Raw genomic sequence first — 22,529 nt, 5'->3', positions numbered from 1 at the left:
GGGCCAAAAGAAATCTGATGAGGTTCAATAAGGATAAGTGCAGGGTCCTGCACTTAGGACGGAAGAACCCAATGCACAGCTACAGACTAGGGACCGAATGGCTCGGCAGCAGTTCTGCGGAAAAGGACCTAGGGGTGACAGTGGACGAGAAGCTGGATATGAGTCAGCAGTGTGCCCTTGTTGCCAAGAAGGCCAATGGCATTTTGGGATGTATAAGTAGGGGCATAGCGAGCAGATCGAGGGACGTGATCGTTCCCCTCTATTCGACATTGGTGAGGCCTCATCTGGAGTACTGTGTCCAGTTTTGGGCCCCACACTTCAAGAAGGATGTGGATAAATTGGAGAGAGTCCAACGAAGGGCAACAAAAATGATTAGGGGTCTGGAACACATGAGTTATGAGGAGAGGCTGAGGGAGCTGGGATTGTTTAGCCTGCAGAAGAGAAGAATGAGGGGGGATTTGATAGCTGCTTTCAACTACCTGAAAGGGGGTTCCAAAGAGGATGGCTCTAGACTGTTCTCAATGGTATCAGATGACAGAACGAGGAGTAATGGTCTCAAGCTGCAGTGGGGGAGGTTTAGATTGGATATTAGGAAAAACTTTTTCACTAAGAGGGTGGTGAAACACTGGAATGCGTTACCTAGGGAGGTGGTAGAATCTCCTTCCTTAGAGGTTTTTAAGGTCAGGCTTGACAAAGCCCTGGCTGGGATGATTTAACTGGGAATTGGTCCTGCTTCGAGCAGGGGGTTGGACTAGATGACCTTCTGGGGTCCCTTCCAACCCTTATATTCTATGATTCTATTATTCTAACCATACAATGGTAATAATAGGGAAAGTAACCTGACTATATTGCACACCATATATATTAAAGACTACACGCACAACTGCCTAGCCAGAAAACAAAAATGTGACTATATGTGCAATACAGACAAATTAACATTCCCATCAGATATTTATCTTTTGCATTTCCTGGATGTGTTCATTTTTACAACCTTAATATTGTTTTAACATATGCTTTTAATTACATTTAGCTCCTCTGAACACCCCTCCCCCACCCCTCTCCACATACTCCTTTAACTTGCATACTTTGTTTTTCCTTTCATCACGAAAACAAGTTGAGTGCAAATAAAAACTCTGAACTTTCTACTCAATAGAGTCACAATCCATAGACAATGGACTGCAATGTCACTGAATGAAGACAAAATGTATTGGTAGAAATAACTTCTTATAATGTATCATTATAATCCTTCCCACACCATCAGGTGCATAAAACAGAAGTCGGATGGCAGCAACCATCGCTATCCTAAGCTCATTTTTCCAAGTCTTTTATATTCATATGTAATAATGCCACTTCAGCTGAGAGTGTGCCTCTAGGTCAGCGCCTCTGCCTTTTTCTTGGTGTTCACTCAGCAATGCTCATATAGGAAGCCTACTATCAGACATTCTTAAAAGATGTCCCACATCCATCCATCCTTTCATACTTGCTTGTTTTGTTGTAGGCAGTTGTGCCCATTCTAGGTCTCTTAATTACTTATCCTATCAGTCCATTTTACATATTTTATCCATGAACCTGTACTGTAAATTTTTCAATTGCCAATGGATGGATTTATTTTCTAGGATTCTGCCCCTGTAGGCAGACACTTGGGATGTTGCTTCTAAAGATCTTAAGTTTGGTGGTTTTGCTGATCGCATTGGACTTCCATGCTGTATTGAGTTTTCAAAATACAACACTTGCTTTACCTATTCTGGACTTTATATCAAATACGCAAACACTGGTATCATGAGACATACTACTACTTATTAACAGTTTTCAAGGCTTCACCTTCTAAGTGAGTAAAGTTATTGGTAGGTAAATTTTCATAACTTCCATCTGATTTATTGATAACAAGACCTATTTGCTCGAGAGAATTTGAGAGAACATCTCTGTTTCTCTGCATATCTTTGACTGATTTATTTGTAAGACAGATGTTGTCTGCAGAATGTAATTCTCCAAGCTCGCCTACTACTCCTACAATACCCCTTTCCTTACTGATACTCTGTCACATAAAGTCAATAGTGACTCCAAACAATATAGGAGACAAGATACAATTCTGCCTGACACCAATGCCAGTTACCATTGACTGGTAACATTAACCAGTCCATTAGCTCCTGGTTTATTGACTGTTTATTGAATTATTTTGTTGGGGATACCATAGATTTGTATCATCTGCTAAAAAGATTCTCCATCTACACTAATGTCTTTTGAAAAACTACAACATTCAGGACTATTGGCACTTGCCATTCATTGTTTTTCTTCACGATATTATGGAAGGTGAACACCTGATCCACACAATATTGATTTGGATGAAAATCAGCTTGTTGTAGTGTGCTACCTATGGCATCTCTATGTCTATTTAGGGTGCTTACACAGAAGACTTTCCCTGGGACTGAAAGAAGCACAATACCAAACTAGTTGTTTCAAAATCACTCAAATCTACCTTTTTGAGGAGCTGATTATAATCCCTTTTCCATTCCTCTAGGGGCATGTCCCTTCTCCCATATCAGGGATAATAGGATTTTCAGGTTGTCCTCTATACTTGCCTTAAGCAGTTCTGTTATGATTTTATCTTCACCTGGTGATTTATTGTTCTCAATCCATGAATGTCTGCTTTCAGTTCATCCAGGATAATTTTCTGACAGCAAACATCAAGCTCTGCCATCTTCTCTACATTACCAAAGCTGAATGCTATCTCTGGTGGAGGCCTGTTATGGATAGAGCATTTCCATAATATCCTTCTTTCGTTTTGTTCCTCCAAGGTAGTAAAGGATTTTCCCTTGTTTATCTTTTACTGGATCTTCTCTGCTATGGCTAAAATCTCCAACAAGTCATTTAGTGGTTTGAAAAAATCTTTCATTGCTGCCATTCCTATTACCAATGCCTATCAATAAATGCTCTTTTATCCTCCCTGGCTGATATTTTTATTGGTTTATCTTTATCCCTATATTCCTTCTTTTGTTATTTACTCTCTTTTGGCCCTAAGACATTAAGTAGATTTAACCTGTTTCTTTCTTTCTGCAACAGTGTCCCACCTGGCCTTAAAAATCCATTCTTCTTTCCTAGCTTTGTTAAATCCAAGGACAGTCTTTGCCATCTTAATATAAGGTTTTCTAATGGCTTCCATGCTTTTTCTACATCAAAGACTACTTCAGCCACATTTGACAGCTTTTTTGAAAGTAAAATTAGAAATCATTCCTTATTTGTTCGTCCTCGGGTTTAAAGATATTCATCTTTCTTGTGATCATCTTTAGAGGCAATTTCCCCAATTTTATTTCATGATAGCAATACATTGATAATCACTTCATAAATATGTGCTTCTGTATATGCAAATGTGTTGAAGTGACTACTAAAACTACCTTTGTACACCAAAATCATCTATTCGATATCACCTGACTGCATTTCTAAAAATCAATGTTGTTTTTTTTTTATCTCTTTATGAGAAAAGTGTGTTTCTCCAACAACAAAATGTTTCAGGTGACATAATTCAAGAATATGCTTACCAGTGTTGTTAAGTGATCCATTATGTCCATCATGCCATGACTATCCCAACTACAGAATTCGTATCATTCTACTATAAAAATCATGTTGTGGGCCTTTGCTGATGAGATCCTGAAGAATGTTACTGAAAGTGTCTTAATCTTCCTCGTCATATACGTTCTTTGGGGCACAGCACAGAATAACCATCACGTGTATATAGTGTGTTGGAAATCTTGCTTGTATATTGCTGCCATTAACCAGTTCCAAGTCTAAAATGGTTCTTTGTGTGGTAGATTTCAAGATCAATGCAACTTCTTCTATTCTTCCATCTGGCGCCCCAGAGCAAATCAGATTTATTTCTGCTTTTCATTTTGATGTTATTTGCACCTGGCCACCTGCACTCACTCATACGAAGGATGTCTACATTGTAATTTTCCATTTCTTGGGCTGAATTCCCAATCTGTAACAGTCCTCACATTTCAAAAACTAACCTGAAGTTTGGAACGAGCCTGCAGCAGTGAGATGTTCAGGGTAACAGCATCCTGTCAGAAGAGTTTGGCCGATATCCATCATGCTGTCCATTTGAGGGTAAGGATCAGTATTTAGTGTCTTATTTGTTCTTCTGTTTCCATAACAAAAGTGTTTTATGGAATTAGGTTGTCACCATCATGCCCAATCCCCAAAGGGTTGGAGGACCAGGAGACTAATTTTTGTCTGGTTTCTACCCTTCAACCTGGCTGGCTTGGGTGACCTGACCAGGAGAATAAAATTCGTACTGGCTCAGCTCTCTGCATCATGGGGCCATTCAAGCAGCTCTACCAGGTCAATATATTATTTCTAGAGAAGACTTTAACACATTCACTTTTCCTTCCTTTTTTTATTATTAAAAACAGTAGACAAAACAGAGACAAAGAACCTTAGCTCTGGCACTCTTTGGACACTTTTGCAAAACTCTATATGCTTTAAATCGCACCATTTATACACACCCACACACACAACATGGCGCGGCAAGGAGAGTTTTGAAACTCTACAGTGCTGCAGGCGATAACTAAAAAACAGGTTAAGTAGAATGGTTTCATTCTGAAAAGCAAATGTAACGGTCTATAACATTATTTTAAATTTAAGCCTACCATTTACCTACCTATCAATGATAACTTGACACATTGGAATTATGAAGTTTTAAAGTTTATTTGTTTGAATTATTAAGAAGGTATTCCTGTCCCCACCTCAAGCAGCTGGATGGATTTCATTCAAAGTATCTAGTAAACATTCATCTTGAAGCTGAAAACAAGCAGGGACAGTTTCAGCCCAGCAGGAATATTTGGGAAAGTTGAGAGCAAAAACAGAGGAATATACATAAAAGTTACTATCTTAAAGTGTACATTTTTACTACCAGTATAATGTGCAATATAACTGAGTTATGGCTGTTGGGAGAACGATACATTTGAATTCCCTGACTTTTGTGAGTTTAAAGTGTCAGCTATAATGTTGCAACATGGTAGTTTAATGCAGTAAAAAGAAAAAGGAAATTAAGAGTAAAGGAAAAAAAGCTCTGGTTATGTATTTATAATGCAGGGAAGGGCATTATTTTCCACTGAGATTCTCTCTTAAATCCCAGTGGCAATAGTTTTAAAATAAGCTAAGGACTCTAATTGTATCCATTAAAATAGACATTAGAAAAGAGCTATCTTCTCTCTGTCTGCCTCACTACTTCTCCGAGACAGACGTTTGACTTGCAAAATTTATCCAAACCACCAACTAAACAGGCCTACTAGCCATAATACAAAACAAAAAAACAAAATATTCCATGTCCCCTCTCTCCTACCCCTCTGTTTGTTACAGCTACGATTAGATTGTAAATGCTTCAGAGCAGTGACTGAATCTTGCTATATGTTATTTATTATTTGTATTATGATAGCATCTAGGAGGCCCCATTGTTTTAAATTTAACAAAAAATATTCCCTACCTGAAGAGTTTACAGTCTACTAGGTAGAGTATACAGCACAATGATGCCCTCACCACAACTGGAGCTTTTGGGAGCTATGGTAATACAAAATAAGATCACAGAAAAAATTATTTGCACTTGGACAGCACCAGAGAGCACATTGCAAATATTAAGGAAGCTTAAACAGTTCTGTAAGGTAGAAAAATATTACTCTTTTTACAGATGAGGTAACACTAAGGGATGGATAAACAGACTAATTGCCTGATCTACTGATCTCCACAGGCCTCAAATGAGTTGTCCAAAGTTACAGCTAGTAAATAGCAAGTCCAGAAACATAATTTAACACCCCCATCCTCTTCCAACCACAAGACCACAGCAGTTACTGTTATAACAATGTAAGAGTCAGTAAAGATGCTTTCAAATTTTATGAATGTTGCAGATGCCATCTCACAGCAGTTTAATGAATGAAAAGAACAAAACCTATTTCAAAAAGTACAAGGCCAAGTACTTTTATGTTCAATATTCGCTACTTAAAAGCAATGTAGTACTGAATCACACATTCGTTCATTTCATTTTGATTAGGTTGTCTAATCAGCTTTTCATTTTTATAGGAAAAAATGAAATCTTATTATGTTTCTCCTGAGAATAACAAAGAGGGATGTACTGCTCTAATCTTGTTTCCATAGCCACTACAATACACTAGCTATTCCATATATGGCAATATTTCATTACAAAAATAAAGTTATGCTGGAAAAAAAGGTCCTTGCTTTAAAGTTCTTCCAGGAGCCAAAAGTGACTGAGAAAAATTCATGAACTGAAATAGGCTGTATAAAATGTATTAAACCAAAACAAAAAATATATATTTTGTTCTAATTTAACATGCAATTACTATTTTTTCAAGGTTATATTACAAAAAAAAGAGTCTGATACATTACAAATTTATTGTTGGGAGCATAGGATGGTGGTTCTGTGGGGGAAATGGGGTTTTGAAAGAGGAACTCCTTTGGTTTCAGCTCATAAATAGGGTCATCTGTTTATCTTACAGTATAAACTGTACAAGTAATAAAATTCCAGTTTTTCAAAAACTACCTATGAATAATTGGTCGTAAGTTATTTTTACATACATTCAACCACTGCCTGAAAGTTACACTGGGCACCAAATAATTTCAACACAAGAGACAGAGAGAACGAGCGCATCAGTGCTCACTTTTGTTGGGAAAGTCGGTATCGAATATATTTTATTGGGTTTAGAATGCATATTTTGTGATGTTTTAATCATCATATTGACATTTCATTTTTGTGTACACATGAATGTAGAGCTCCTGAAATGTGCTGGACTGACAGCCCTTAAAGAATACAGTCATGTAATTTGCCCTATGAATAGATATAGCTATCCAGTGGCAATGCACATTTCCCCAGAAAGAGAGGTAATTCATTCTGCATGCCCATTTCACCCTTGGGATCTCTGCTGCAACTAACAACAAAGGTGTTACTTTGGTGGTAATTTGGTACCATGTCCACTTGGAGTATATGTCTGCAAGGAACTCAAAAGATGATCACCGTATCTCAAATACAAGTAGATTGAGGAACAGGCACAAGGTGGTAACTTTGTTACTATTGAACTGGGCCAAATCTGATCTAGTGTACTACAGATGAAGCATTCCAATTCAAAAAACTAGTTACCTATTACGGACCTATTTTAATTATTTGTGTGGAGCCTTAGCTTCTCAGCAGGAAATGGTTTATATACATATATATAAAATATGTCTTTGTAAAAGGTATTAAGAATGGGATTGTTTTACACCAAGTACCTCCCACCCCATCTCCATTTTGCAGCTGTCCAAGCAATGACAGTTGTCTATTAAGCATGTTGCATCATTCAGCCTCTTCATAGTTTACAGAGAGTGCACCAGAAGGGAGCCTTTAAGGAGGAAAAATGTGCATGTGTAGTATTCCCCAGGACACACCTTCCTGTGCTAGGATCACCATATATACCGGTCGAGTTAGAGAGTCTGCAAATCCACCCCAGGACTATGAAGAGTGGCCATAGATTTAACACGGCCACCTCTTCATGAGTAGAGGAAAAGGACTATCTCGACCCATGATTGCACAACTCTTCACAGCTGCTGCTAAGGCCAAAGATTAAGTACTTTATCATTTACATAGGGAGGCAAAAGTGCTTGGGAAACCAACTCACTAATCAGGTAATGGAACAATGTTTCTGGAATATGGGAGTCAACAGTGTAGGGTGGAAACAACTACAAGTGCACACAAAACTAAAAGAGAACAGGCTTTTCAAAGGTGACCACCTTTCATTCCTCTTGCTCCTGCCTCAGGTTGTCACAATACAATTACCAAAGCAATATCAGTGAGTTAATGGTTAGCAATGAAACATGTTGTTCATTTTTCCTCTCTCTTTTTATGGTCCTAATAGCGGTCTTAATAGATGGGAAAGAACAATGATTTAGACACCAAAAAGCAGTGATGTCTTAACATTTGCTAGTTGACCAAAGGGGACATTCTGCAAACGTCAGATATAGTAAGTACTTGGCCAATTTCTACTCAAGAAGCAGTTCTCCCCTTTTTCTGTGAAGAATATTGTGAGTGGGAAAAGGGAAAAAAGCTTGATTTATTAATAAGCCTCTTCAATGCAGGAAACAAGCCATCTGGAAAAGTATGCTTTGAAATAAGAAAAAGCTTAACCTGCAGTGCTGGAAAAATAAAGGCTCTATTAGACACTCTAAAACTTGTCTTTCTGAGATAAGACTTCAAAAATGTTCCTTGCAACTACTAAATAATGAAGTCTACTCAATTCTGATTTATGAGCTCTGAGCTCTACACTTCCAATCTATTTTTATAATTGAAACACTGGTATGAAACAACTTAAACCAAAAAAGTCTTCTAGTTATGACAGAGTAATGATTTTAAAGTGAGGATGATCTACTGTGAAAGCACGTAAGCTCATCCACTCTACATAAAACGTAACAGTAAAAACAGTCAAATCCAGGAAATAACTTTCAGAAAAATTTACAGTAGAACTTCACAGTTATGAACACCAGAGTTATGAACTGACCAGTTAACCACACATCTCATTTGGAACTGGAAGTACACAATCTGGCAGCAGCAGAGACCAAAAAAGGCAAATACAGTACAGTACTGTGTTAAATGTAAACTATTTTTAAAAAAGGGAAAGCAGCATTTTTCTTTTGCACAGTAAAGTTTCAAAGCTGTAAACTTTGTTGTAAGAGTTGTAAACTTTTGAAAGAGCAACCAGAATGTTTTGTTCAGAGTTATGAACAACCCCCATTCCCAAGGTATTCGTAACCCTAAGATTCTACTGTATTTTCAGGATGAAAAACAGATTCTTTCTGTGTTCCCAGAATCTCTATACATCTTTAGGATCACTGATAATTATTTATTTTTCTAAAATGCAGAATCACACATTTTTTTTAACATGGTGGTACCAAAGACACTGCAATATGCATTTTGCGCACTTTACTTCTCATATACTGTAATAGTTCATTTTAAAACTATGTGAAGAAACATTAAGATTGCATTCTAAAGCATCCATAAGTCAGTAATTACAAATCTTAACTCTGTTTTTTTTTTTTGTGTGCATTATAAAACAATTGTTAATTACAAGATCAAACTATCAGGCACTTTTGACAATTTTACCTAAACTTAGGAGCCTAAGTCCAATTTTCAAGAAAGACTTAGGCATTTAGGAGCCTAGTCACATTGACTTTCCATATGACTGACTCCTGAAAATGGGAATTAGCTGCTTTTGAAATTTTTACCCTTTTGTAATTCATTTATTCTTTTAAACGAACTGTTTTCATTGTGATAAAAGCTCAGGAATATCTTTAGTAATAGACTCTTATTTGAGGAAAAGGTTTTCAAAAAGGGGCCTTTGGGGAATTAGCTGTTCACATGGTGCTGGGTCTCCTTGTTTCTAGCTGCTAAGCTGCCTTAAATAGTTCCCTCATTTTTTTTAATGTAATCTATTGTTTTGTTTTGTTTTTTACAGGGATGTTAAGGGACCTAAATTTGGAAGAAGGTGGTCTGCTTGCTAATAATCGACGAAGAAATGTCCATAAGAATCTCTAGAATAAGATGTGGTTCACACTATAAAACAGTTTGAGAAAGCCTGCTCTATGGTACATATTTTAATAATTTAGTGAGTTAGCAGTCTCATGCTTTACAATGTCAACCAGCTGTACCTCTGCCTTTAGTTACAATTCAGGAAAGGGCTCAATAAATTACAGCTTAGCTAGCTACACATTCAGATGACCTGTGTCAGCAAATATCAGTTATTACTCTTTATTAATTTTACTCTAGTTTATGGAACTCTACAGTAGTCAAGAGTTCTAGAAGTAGCATTCTATGGTGCTCTTTCTTTCATTCACTTTCTAGTGCACACTGTTCTTTTAGTCATAGACACCTAAATATTTCTCAGAGAGATACCAGTTTCCAAACCACATCTGAAAAGTGTGCCACAAAGTGTAAGGGCATAAATCTGAAGGAACCCAAGTGGCTTTTTTCATTTTTAGTTACATCATTTGTCACACAAAAACGGTGTCATTACTTTGTAATCATATTGAAATTCAGTCACCCACACAAGGGCAAAAAATCTCATGAAGGTATGTTCTCTTGGTTGAACAGGCATAGCTCCATTCTGTTACCCCTACCTTAGAAGTTTTCCTCAGAGACCCTTATTCAAGTCAGAAAGGTTCAAAACACAACAAAAAAGTAGAAACTGCAAATGACTTACATAGGTTCATCATGTAAATCATCAAATGATAACCAATACATAAAATATATTCAAGAGTCTTGAACCTAGAATTTATAGCATGAAACTGAGTAAACGTTTATTGCAATGTGTGTTTTCATCTGTTTTCAAACCCCTGATAAAACTAAGTTCCAAGGAAAATTAAGCCATCAAGATTGTTTCAATATTCAGAAGGTGATAATCAGAAACAAAAGTACTGTACATCAAAAGTTTTCCTCCATTTTATACTATAACTGCTATTTCTCTAAATGTGTGCAAGTAAAGCCTACAGTAATCTTAGTGTAATTATTAAGACTGGTATATTTTGTATTCCAAGGCATGCAGTACATACACACGTGCATTTCAGAGAGCTAAGTGGAGTCCTTTTGATCTCAGATTTGTTGTGTATTATAAAACTTATTTTTTTAATTCATATTACTATTTTTCCCATTAAATCCTATAAAGTTTTGGAAATGCAAAAGTTCCAAGTTTTAAACAAGTGGTAGAACAACTGGTTTAAAATGGAATGATTTAACATTGTCAGCAAAACTAGAATTCAGAATCTGTTAATATGTTGCAGGACAGGAACAATGAGGTCCAGCGTTTAGGGTGGTAGCCTGGGACTCAAAGCAGACTTCCTGTATGACTTTGGACTGTCACAGTCACTCTGTGCATTAATTCCTTATCCATAAAATAGGAATAATAATATAGGAGTATATTATGAGTATGAGTTATGAGTATAATACATTAAAGATTTTGGAGGCACTCAGGTACTGAGATTACAATGGTCTTTAAGGATCTAAGTTAAGCAATTACACAGCTATCTTTCAGCTCTTTTATTTGTATTATGCTGCTGTCTAAAGTAATATTTTTTCTTAATAACTGCTTAAATACAGTAGATACTGGACAATAAACAGACTAAAATCCCATTTCACAGTTTTCAGAAGTCAATCAATTTCTTCCCAAATGAGAAATATGCCTCAAGTCAACATACAAAGATTGAGAGATCTGAAAATATTAACGAAGGGCACTATGATGATAGCCATAGAAGCTCAAGTGCAATAGCACTGATTGTAATACATAGGGCTTCCTGCTCTTGTTTTTGTTCCAAAAGCTTAAAGGTACAAAGAAAATCTCATTTGACTTCTCTCGGTTTCATTCAGATACAGTATGAAATATCTTGAAGTAGTTACCAGTAAAAACAGTGTGTAGCACAAAATGCTTTGGTGGTTTTAGATCAGTTATGCTAGAGAACCTATTCCTTATGTATGTTGTATATATAATGGCAATTTCCAAAAGGGAAAATAAAAACAGTAAGTACTCATTAAAGCAAATGTTTTAGTCAGACACCCAAAAGGAGTCTGTTGAAAATTATTTCTTTATGATTAGAAAGCATTGTTATTGTAATACCACAGAAATTAGGTTTTCCATTCTTTTTTCAGAAACTGAGATATAGTACTTGGCTGTATTTAATCCAGGAAAAGAGAATAGCCTCTTTCATAAGCTTTTATATAGTGTGACAAAGTTTCTCCTCTACCTTGGTGGGTCTTGCGCTTATTGGTGGATTTGCTCGCCTTGGAGATTCACGGTAGCTCTCAGTTTGGCTGTTTTTGTGAACCCACAGTCTAGGTTGATTCCTCCTGTGTCTGACCAGGAGTTGGGAGGTTTGGGGGGAATCCGGGCCCATCCTCTACTCCAGGTTCCGGCTCAGGGCCCTGTGGAATGCAGCTGTCTAGAGCCTCCTGGAACAACTGTGCGACAGCTACAACTCCCTGGGCTACTTCCCCATGGCCTCCTCCCAACCCCTTCTTTATCCTCACCATAGGACCTTCCTCCTGGTGTCTGATAATGCTTGTACTCCTCAGTCCTCCAACAGTCCGTGTTCTCACTCTCAGCTCCTCTTGCTCCCAGCTCCTTACATGCACACCACAAACTGAAGTGAGCTCCTTTTTTAAACCCAAGTGCCCTGATTAGCCTGCCTTAATTGATTCTAGCAGCTTCTTGATTGGCTGCAGGTGTTCTAATCAGCCTGTCTGTCTTAATTGTCTCCAGAAGGTTCCTGATTGTTCTGGAACCTTCCCTGTTAAGGAGACGGAATCGTTCTTCACTCGCTCCTGAGCTATCTGCTTTCCTTTCTTTCCTAAAGCCCCCCGGCCCGGATTTTTCACACTTTTCCTTTTGCTTAGTTTCCCCCCCCGCGTTTGGGCCGGACGCTTTGTTTTTTTGGTTTCGTTTTTTCCCGTTTTTCTGAGCTGCGTCAGTGTGCTGGCCGGTTGCCAGCACCCCCCCCTCCGATGCCTGCTTTTGGACTTTGCTCTTTGCTAATTTGAAACCCCCGGAGGAGGGGGGGAGGACTGCCGACCTGCTGTCCGGAGAGGGGAGTGGACCCCCCCAGACCCAGCTGTTTTGTTTTTTGCCTGGACTTTTTCCGAGAGCCTTGGGACAGAGCCAACAGCTGTAGCAGACGCCAGAGGCCGGAGAATTTCGCCCGGGCAGCTATAAATCACCGTGGAGAGAGGCCGTAAGACTGAGGGATTTCTTTTGAATTCTACCCTCGGGGGGGGGGGAGTTGACTGCATTTCAGCTGCGTCTGTGGCGGCACAGGGTGTAGCAGGGAGCTACCCCCAGATCCATCGGTGCCCCCAACCCCCCCACCACTACTACGACTATCACGGCCCCCGCTGCTTCGTCCCTGCTGGCAATCTGCCATCTGCCTTCGGATCCAGCTGTTTGCTTTGGACTTTGCCTTTTGGACCGGCATAATAACCAGCCAAGCGAGACTCTTTGGACACTTGTGGTGGGTTGTCCTCCCTCCACCCCCCCCCCCGGATTGTTTACCCCATAGCCTACCCCTACTACCGGACCCCGATTTTTGCCCCCCCTCCCCCTCCCAGTGTCTCCCTGTCTCTCCCTGCTTACAATGGCAGAGAAGGAGGGACGCAAGGCCCCCCCACCGAAATTGGTTGCCCCCTCCCCATCTACCCTCCTGCCCACCCCTCAAGATTTCCCCACCGCCTCCATTGTTAGAACCCCTGCCACCGCCCCCGCTGGGGCATCGGCAGTAGGAGGCACCGGGGCGCTTACTACTGCTGCTCTGGTTTCTGCCCCATTAGATTCTAGGAACCCCCCCCCGGTTAGACGGAAAAATCGAAGCGGGCCAAAAGGGAAGGGCCCCGCTAATGCCGCTGGACCCTCCGTGGCAGAGGCCGCCCCCACCACAGTGGCCTCGTCATCGATCGCGGCACCCCTCCCAGCTGTTCCCTCCACCAGCTCTGCGACCATCCCTCCCCCGGCCCCCAGGACGTATGCCCGGGTGGCGACAGGCCCCCCCTCACCTGCCGCCTCCTCATCTCGCCCACCCACTGCCTCCGCTGCCATCACTAGCAATCGAGGCCCTTTTCCCGCCCTGACCAGGAAGCACGGTGTCCGTTGCCTCCTAGTGCCCGCCTCGCCCCACGTGGAGGCATACGTGCAGGCGTTGGCGAAAGTGGTAGGACCCATGGCCATTGTGGCGGCCTCCAAGATGTATGGGAAGGTCGTTTTTTTTCTGGCCTCGGAGACTGCCGCCCAGGAGGCGGTGGAGAAGGGCCTAGTGGTGGGGGGGGTGTTTCTCCCCCTAGAACCGCTAGAAGATCTGGGCGTTCGCTTCGTCCTCACCTCCGTTCCTCCCTTTTTGCCTAATGTTGCCCTGTTACCTGCTCTTTCCGCCCTGGGGAAGCTTGTCTCTGTTATTAGCCCTCTCCCGTTAGGCTGTAAGGACCCCGCCCTCCGTCACGTCCTTTCGTTCCGCCGGCAAGTGCAGATTTCACTGCCGGCGGGGGTGCGTGACGGAGAGGCGCTTGAGGGGTCCTTCCAAGTTCCCTACCAGGGAGCCCGCTATAGGGTCTTTTATTCCACCGGAGAGGCCCGGTGCTACCTCTGCCGCTCGGCAGGGCATGTCCGCAGGGACTGCCCTTTGGCCCGGGGGAGAGGGGCACCTGAGACCCCCGAGACCCGGCGGGATATCGGCCCTGTTGTTGCCGACACCCCCGGCCACCCGGCACCCGACACCACCCCCCCTCCCACCCGATCCACCGCTGCCCCCGTCCGGGCCCAAGAGGCGCCCCTCCAACAACGCCCGGGCGACCACGGGAGTCCCACTCTTGCCGTAACCACCTCGGCAGAGTCCATGGAGGGGGGTGTGGCAAAGCTTTTGCCGGGTGCAGGAGAGGGCTCGCCCCACGGAGAACCCCCCGCCCCTAATGCTGCCTTACCGCTACCCCCCCAAACCCCTGAACCTCTGCCTCCGCGCCCCGCTCCGTCCCCTGCTACTCAACCCCCGGACGACGCCATGGAGGGCTGGACTGTAGTCCAGGGGAAGCGAGGCAAGCGGAGGGCTCGAGCTCCGCTGCATTCATCTGACGCGGAAGCCCCCCGGAAGACCAGGAAGGGAGGTACCGACCTTGAGCCTCCCGCCTCGGCCACGAGTGAGATCCATTCGCTGGTGTCGGGAGGTGAAGATAGACCAGCATTGGAGGGTGGAATCCCCCCTCCGCGGGGGACCCTCCCCTCCGAAGCCCCGGAGGAAGCCCCTTCTAACCGGATACCACCTGAACTCCCAGCGAACCCCGACGTGACCGTCGAGGCGGGCCCTAGCGGAGAGGCCCCTGGGGTGGTGGGAGTTGGCCTCTCCTCTGTGTACGCAGAGATTGAAGCCCTTGATTTGACCCCGGTCACCCAGGGAGGGGATGATTTATTGACGGCCGGCCTCGATTTGGGCAATCTCACCCCAGGCCCCCTCTCCCCATGTTCCTTCCCCCTGACCGCCTTTCCGGGTGAGCACCCCACGGAAAGTGGTTTACCACCTGAGGCCATGGCTGCCACGACCACCCCGGAGCCAGTACCTAGCATTCCTCGGAGCCCCCTCCCTTGCCCCTTAACCCCCGACCCTGCTCGGGAGGCACCTTCTTTTTGTTGCTCGCCTCCTGAAGCCCAGGGCCTTACCTCTGCCCCTGCCCCCACCCCTATTCCGGTTCCGTTTCCCTCCTCCTGCAAGGCTACCGCCGCCCCTGGGGTTATTTCTTTTCCGCCTTTTGCAGATTCCCCCCAGGGAGCAGTCTTTACGTTTTCTAGTTGCGACTCCCCAGGAGTTGCACCTTTCCCCCTGCCATCCCCGTCCACCCCAAGGCATGAGATGGAGTTAATAACCCCAGCCTGTCAGACACCCCGTCGGCGGTCCGCACCCTGCCTACCCGCCTTAGCGGACCACGAGGCTGTATCAAAAGCCCCACCAGGGACTGCTCTGGGAATTGTAACCCTACCCCCCCATGAGCTGCAGCACGCACTACGGGAGTTCTTAAAACAATGCCGTGGTGCCCGCGATAGGGCACAGCTGGCTCTCCAGCAATGGGGGGACTTTGATCGACTCCTCCGAGCCGCGAGAGCCCTTATGAGGGAGGGTAGACGGCAGGGGAAGGGCGGTGCCGCGGCCTACGAGCGGGCCCGCAGCTTCCGGAAAGATTTACTTACTCACGGGATGGGACACGGGTTGCTACGCGACCCGCCGGGGGCCTTGAGTACCCCCACCAATGAGAACTCCCCATTCCCCCAGCCCTCCGCATGACACCTCTCACTATTGTAACCCTGAACACCAGGGGCTGTAGGATGGCTCTCCGCAGGTCCCAGGTGCTCTCCTACCTTCGGGAGGGGGGGTACTCTGTGGTTTTCCTGCAGGAGACCCACACGGACCCAACCGCCGAGGACAGGTGGCGGCTGGAGTGGGGGGACGGGGTATACTTCAGCCACTGCACGGCTTGGCAAGCTGGAGTGGCGACCCTGTTCTCCCCCACCCTGCGGCCCGAGGTGCTAGGAGTCACTGAGGCCGTGCCGGGCCACTTGTTGCACCTCCGAGTTCGTCTGGAGGGGCTCGTGGTCAATCTTGCTAATATCTATGCCCCGCAAGTGAGTTCACAGCGGCCACAATTCTACCAGCAGGTGTCCGAATTTCTCGACACCCTAGATTCACACGAGTGCCTGATCCTGGGAGGGGACTTTAACACCACCCTCGAGGAACGGGACCGCTCGGGGGCCGAGCCGAGCCCGGCCGCCGCGACCATTCTCCGAGACATAGTCGACTATCACTCCCTAGTGGACGTCTGGCGTGACCATCACCCAGATGATACTTCCACCTTCACCTTTGTTCGGGTGGAGGCCCGTCGGTCACACCGCTCTCGGTTAGACCGTATTTACCTATCCCGTCTCCATCTCTCACAGGCCCACTCCTCCACCATTCGGCCGGCCCCTTTTTCCGACCATCATTTAGTTGCCGTCACGGTCTCCCTCCGTGCAGAGGGACCGGGGCCGGCTTACTGGCATTTTAATAACAGCCTGTTGGAGGACGAGAGCTTTGTGATGTCCTTCCGGGAGTTTTGGCTGGCCTGGCGGGAGCAGTGGCGTGCCTTTCCTTCGGTGCGGCGCTGGTGGGATTTAGGGAAGGTACGCGCCAAGCTCTTCTGCCGCAACTACACTCGGGGCACCAGCCGACGGAGAAATGCGGCGATAGAGCAGTTGGAACGGGAGGTCTTAGAGCTGGAGAGGCGCCTGGCCGCCAGCCCCGGGGACCCGTCCCTCTGCGGAGCGTGCCGGGAGAAGCGGGAGGAACTTCGAGCCCTCGAGGACCACCGGGCCCGAGGTGCCTTTGTCCGGTCCCGCATCCGCCTCCTTCGGGAGATGGATCGCGGCTCCCGCTTCTTCTACGCCCTGGAGAAAACGAGGGGGGCCAAAAAACACGTCACCTGCCTTCTAGCGGAAGACGGCACCCCCCTCACGGATCCGGAGGAGATGTGTGGGAGGGCCCGTGACTTCTACGCAAACCTTTTCTCCCCGGATCCGACCGATCCTGGCGCTTGCGGGGTGCTCTGGGGGGAACTCCCCACGGTCAGCGTGGGCGACCGAGACCGGCTAGAGCTGCCTCTCACCCTGGCCGAGTTCTCGGAAGCCCTCCGTCGCATGCCCACCAATAAATCTCCGGGCATGGACGGGCTGACCGTGGAGTTTTACCGCGCGTTCTGGGACATCCTTGGCCCAGACCTAGTCACTGTCTGGGCTGAGTCCTTGCAGGGCGGGGTCCTCCCTCTCTCGTGCAGACGAGCGGTGCTCGCCTTGCTGCCGAAGAAGGGGGACCTCCGCGACTTACGAAACTGGCGTCCCCTCTCACTCCTCAGCACGGATTACAAAATCGTAGCGAAAGCAATCTCGCTGCGGCTAGGGTCCGTGATGGCGGACGTGATTCACCCAGACCAGACCTATACTGTCCCGGGTCGCAGCATTTTTGACAACCTCTTTTTAGTCCGAGACCTTTTGGAACTCGGGCGGAGAGACGGTCTGTCGTTCGCCCTCCTGTCTCTCGATCAGGAGAAGGCGTTCGATAGGGTGGATCATGGGTACCTCCTGAGCACCCTGCGAGCGTTTGGATTCGGACCTCAGTTTGTGAGTTTTCTCCAGGTGCTGTACGCCTCCGCGGAGTGTCTGGTTAGGCTCAACTGGACCCTGACCGAACCGGTCAGCTTCGGGCGAGGGGTGCGGCAGGGGTGCCCCCTCTCAGGCCAGCTGTACGCTCTGGCGATCGAGCCCTTCCTCTGTCTCCTCCGCAGGAGGTTGACGGGGTTGGTGCTGCGGGAGCCGGAGCTGCGGCTGGTCCTGTCGGCGTACGCCGATGACGTCCTCCTCGTGGTCCAGGACCCGGGCGACTTGGCGCGAGTGGAGGCATGCCAAACCATCTTTTCGGCAGCCTCCTCCGCCCGAGTCAACTGGGTCAAGAGCTCTGGCTTGGCGGTGGGGGGCTGGCGGCAGGTAAGCTCCCTCCCACCCGCGCTTCAGACCATCCGGTGGAGTGCCGGCCCTCTGCTCTATCTCGGCGTCTACCTTTCTGCCACGCACCCTTCTCCGCCGGAGAACTGGCAAAATTTGGAAGGCGGCGTGATTGAGCGGATCAGGAAATGGACGAGGCTACTCCGATGTCTCTCCCTTCGGGGGAGAGCACTGGTGCTTAACCAACTAGTCCTGTCCACGCTCTGGTACCGGCTCAACACCCTAGCCCCGGCCCCGGGTTTCCTGTCCCACCTCCGGAGATTGATTCTGGAGTTCTTTTGGTCAGGATTGCACTGGGCCCCTGTTGGAGTTCTCCACTTGCCCCTGAAGGAAGGAGGGCAGGGCCTGAAGTGTCTGTACACTCAGGTCCGCGTTTTCCGCCTCCAGGCCCTGCAGAGGCTCCTTTATAGTGCAGGTAGTTCGACGTGGAGCATATTGGCGCATGCCTTTTTACGCCGCTTCCATGGGCTCCGATATGACCGACAGCTCTTTTATCTTTGTCCGAGAGGTTTTCCGCGAGACCTCTCCGGGCTGCCGGATTTCTACCAGGACCTCCTCCGGGCCTGGAAACTGTTTTCAACGACCAGGTCCGTGGCGGCCATCGTGGGGGCAGATCTCCTCACGGAGCCCCTGCTACACAACCCTCAACTTTGTGTGCAGGCGGCGGAGTCCCGCACGGTGCGCCAGAGGTTGGTCCTGGCGGGAGTTACGAGGGTCGGGGACCTCCTGGACTACGACCGGGGGGACTGGCTGGATCCCCTGACGCTCGCTCGACGCATGGGGCTCTCCAGCCTTCGCACCCCCCGGCGCGTGCTTCAGGAGGTGGAGGCCGCTCTGACCCCCGCCGCTCGGGCTTATGTTAGCCGAGCCTTGCGCGAGGGCGCACCCCGCCCATCCCTTACCCCAGGCCCGCCGGACCTTTCCATCGGGCCCCTACCCTGCCGATCCCAACACACCCCTCATCCTTTCACTGCAAGCCGGCTGCATGAACTGCAACCGGTCGGTTTTCAAGTTGCATCACGGCAATATTTATATACACTCACGCTTCATACCCTTCATGCCCGCACCCTGGTGTCCCGCCCCGATACAAAGTGGCGAGATCTCTTACCACCTTTGGAGGGTGAGCAACCTCGGTGGGCCAGCCTGTACTCCACCTTGGTCCCGAGGCCCGTCGGGGACATCAGTTGGCGGCTCCTTCACGGGGCTGTGAGCACGGGCGTGTTTTTGACACGTTTTACCTCCCTTCCGGAGACTTGCCCTTTTTGCAACGTGAGGGAAACCCTGGCGCACGTCTATTTAGAGTGTGCCAGATTGCAGCCTCTTTTTCGGCTCCTCACAAATATTCTTTTGCGCTTTTGGCTTCATTTCTCCCCCCACCTCTTTATTTATACACTCCCCATCCGTGGCCCCACCAAGTCGCGGGATCTCCTGGTTAACCTCCTCCTAGCTTTGGCTAAAACAGCCATTTATAAGACCAGAGAGCGGAGGTTGGCTCATGAGGCGTCCTGCGATTGTGAGGCCGTTTTCCGACTCTCAGTACATTCACGTATCCGGGCGGAGTTCCTCTGGGCAGCGTCCACCGACTCCCTTGACACCTTTGAGGAGCGGTGGGCGCTGTCCGGGGTTCTCTGCTCGGTGACCCCGTCCGGTTCCCTCCGTCTGACCCTCTGATTGAGGGAAAGAGCGAGAGCCTCCAGCCACAGCCGTTAGTTGCTGTGAATACCATCATTACTGTCTTCTAGGAGGGGTCCTATAATACATGGGTGTACCCCCCTCCCTCCCAACCACCCACCCCGCAGCCGTGCCCATCTTGTCGGGCACTCTCAGGAGAGGGAGGGTCGGTGACCCTGGGCGTGGCACTAGGTAACTCGAGAGGGTGGAAGACCACGAGTGTCGAGGAAGCCCCCCCGCTCTAGGCCACCAGGTAACTCAGGAGGGTGGAAGACCACGAGTGTCGAGGAAGCCCCCCCGCTCTGGGCCTGGGCTAACCTGAACACCTCTCCCTCCTGAAAGCTGTTGTGTTATACCTTCTGATTGCGTTGTTTTGTTGCTAAGTTTTTCTTTATCCTTTTGTACTCTCTGTAACTGTTATAAATAAATTTCTTTTCTGTTTCAATAAAAAAAAAAAAAACCTAAAAAAAAAAAAAAAAAAAAAACCTTCCCTGTTACCTTACCCATGGAAAAGGGACCTACTTAACCTGGGGCTAATATATGTGCCTTCTATTACTCTCCTGTAGCCATCTGTCCGGACCCTGTCACAATAGGGAAATCAATGGTCTTGAAGTTTTGCCTGGGAGACAAGGAGTCGTACAGAACCTATCAGTAAATTTCCCCACATCTTCATAGATTGTGGTAATAGCTTCACAATCAATGACAGACTCAGAAAACGTGTCACAGCATCCTGCAGCATCTACAGATGTCAACGGAGATGGAAACGGATCATTTAGGGAAAAGATTTCTGATGTTGGATCTGGGAGATCTCTCGTAAAACAGAAGATGAAGGAATTAAAACCTAACTTAAAAACCATTTTGTATGTGAAATCTGAATTTTAGACTATCGTCCTCATGCTCTCTTCATCTGAGGTAGTCTGCCAAGTTTCCTGAGTCACTTTAAGGTCAGTAGCAACAGGTAAAATTTCCACACTTCAGTTATTTCTTAATTTAAAGAATGTATAATAATAATTTGCATTTCTATTGTGCCTTACACCCGAGGACCTCAATGCATGTTACAAACAAATTATGGAAAGACTCACATGCACCACTGAAGCACAGCATTTGATAAATTGTACAGAGTGCTAGACAGGGCTTCTTAAGGGAAGTCAGAGTGGACACTTCTCCTGATAGGGTTTATTATGTGAAAAGGGAGTAAGTACATTTAAATGCTCTCAACACCTAAAGATTTACCATATGTCCTGAAAAATCTCTGCAAGCAGGAGGTAGAAAGCCACTGATTCTTACCTATTTACACTGAGTGATTTGACAAGTCAAAGTGAAAACTATATGAACTAGAAAGTAAAGAGATTCAATAAGTAAATTCCAGAGTGTTCTCTTGATGCTGGTCAACAGCGAAACAAAACAATTATATACGACAGTTACATAAAAACAATTTGAAAACTGGGGAAGTGGGTGTGGGTGTGTGTATGTGTAAGTTTACAGCCACACTTTTAGAATAAAATCTCTCAACATGTTCTAAAAAGAAAATGCAGTCCAGTAACTGATATTGAGAGAGTGCTTTCTTACCAAGCTTCAGGCAGCAAAAAAGAATACTCATGTGGTGAGGTGGTCTCCGGAAAATTAGAGAGAATTGCCAGCCGATGTGGAAGCAAGTCTGAACCATGGTATGTAAACAAGATCTCTAGGGCTCTCACATTGCTTTCCTAGACCGGAAAATATAAAATATTCTGTTTTACACTATGAAAAAACAGTTTAAGAATAATTCTGCTTACCAATTACTGCTCAGCAAACACTACAATTCTGATTTCATCATGCATTTTTAAAGGATGAGTGACTAAAACATTTATTTATTTGAAAAGTTTTCATAATCTGGAAGCTTGACAGAGCAGAGGAATCTTGTCCCGTTTTACAGTCAGACAAAACTAATCAAATACAACATTCAAGATATATTATTCCTATTTTTAAAATCTCTCATAGCTTCAAACAGGAAAAAAAAAACAATAAATTGGGTGAATTTCAGTATGTGGTGATGGGGATTTAATTAGTTTTAACAAAAACAGCAATTTAAACTTCTGAGAAAAAAATAAATACTGATACCCGAGCATAACTTCTTGCTGAAAGTACAATATTCTGATTTCGGAACTTCTTGAAGAATTCAGCATCATATCTCTGCTCAGCTGCATGAGGCCCTCCAAGGATTTCCTTTTAAAAAAAAAAAGGTTTAATAAACGATGATTTAAGTATGTTGATAAAAGTCATGAAATTCTTGCATCTTAGATTAACTAAGGAATAGACACTTACATTAGTCAAAAACTAATATAGCTCAGTATGTTATTCTAGAAATGGTTATCTACAGCAGTGGTTCCCAAAGTTGTTGCACCGCTTGTGCAGGGAAAGCCCCTGGCAGGCCGGGCCAGTTTGTTTACCTGACGCATCCGCAGGTTCGGCCGATTGTGGCTCCCAGTGGCCACGGTTCGCTGCTCCAGGCGAATGGGAGCTGTTGGAAGTGGCACAGGCCGAGGGATGTACTGGCCGCCACTTCCAGCAGCTCCCATTGGCCTAGGGCAGCAAACCGCGGCCACTGGGAGCCGCGATCGGCCGAACCTGCGGATGCTGCAGGTAAACAAACCGGCCTGGCCCACCAGGGGCTTTCCCTGCACAAGCGGCAGAACAAGTTTGGGAACCACTGATCTGTAGAAGCAATTTATGATTAATGTAAATTTCTATCATTTCCACTGTCACGCTGTTCATACAAGTATTCTAACTGTAACTCATCTTTGA

General features: G+C 46.0%; 1 protein-coding gene across 1 annotated transcript in view; it reads right to left on the bottom strand.

Moving 5' to 3' along the window:
* The window catches only part of NBAS (NBAS subunit of NRZ tethering complex), a 408,512-nt gene that overhangs the window by 297,263 nt on the left and 88,720 nt on the right, over positions 1–22,529 (bottom strand). The window contains exons 20-21 of the mRNA XM_048845538.2: positions 21,846–21,950; positions 21,315–21,451 (exon numbers count right to left, since the gene is read on the bottom strand). Coding sequence (XP_048701495.2) covers positions 21,315–21,451; positions 21,846–21,950 — 242 coding nt within the window. The remainder of the gene's footprint in view (positions 1–21,314; positions 21,452–21,845; positions 21,951–22,529) is intronic.

The sequence above is a fragment of the Caretta caretta genome, chromosome 3, assembly GCF_965140235.1.
Source record: "Caretta caretta isolate rCarCar2 chromosome 3, rCarCar1.hap1, whole genome shotgun sequence".
Taxonomy (NCBI): Eukaryota; Metazoa; Chordata; order Testudines; family Cheloniidae; genus Caretta; species Caretta caretta.
The sequence above is the reverse complement of the archived record's forward strand: the minus strand, read 5'-3'. Positions and strand labels throughout refer to the sequence as shown.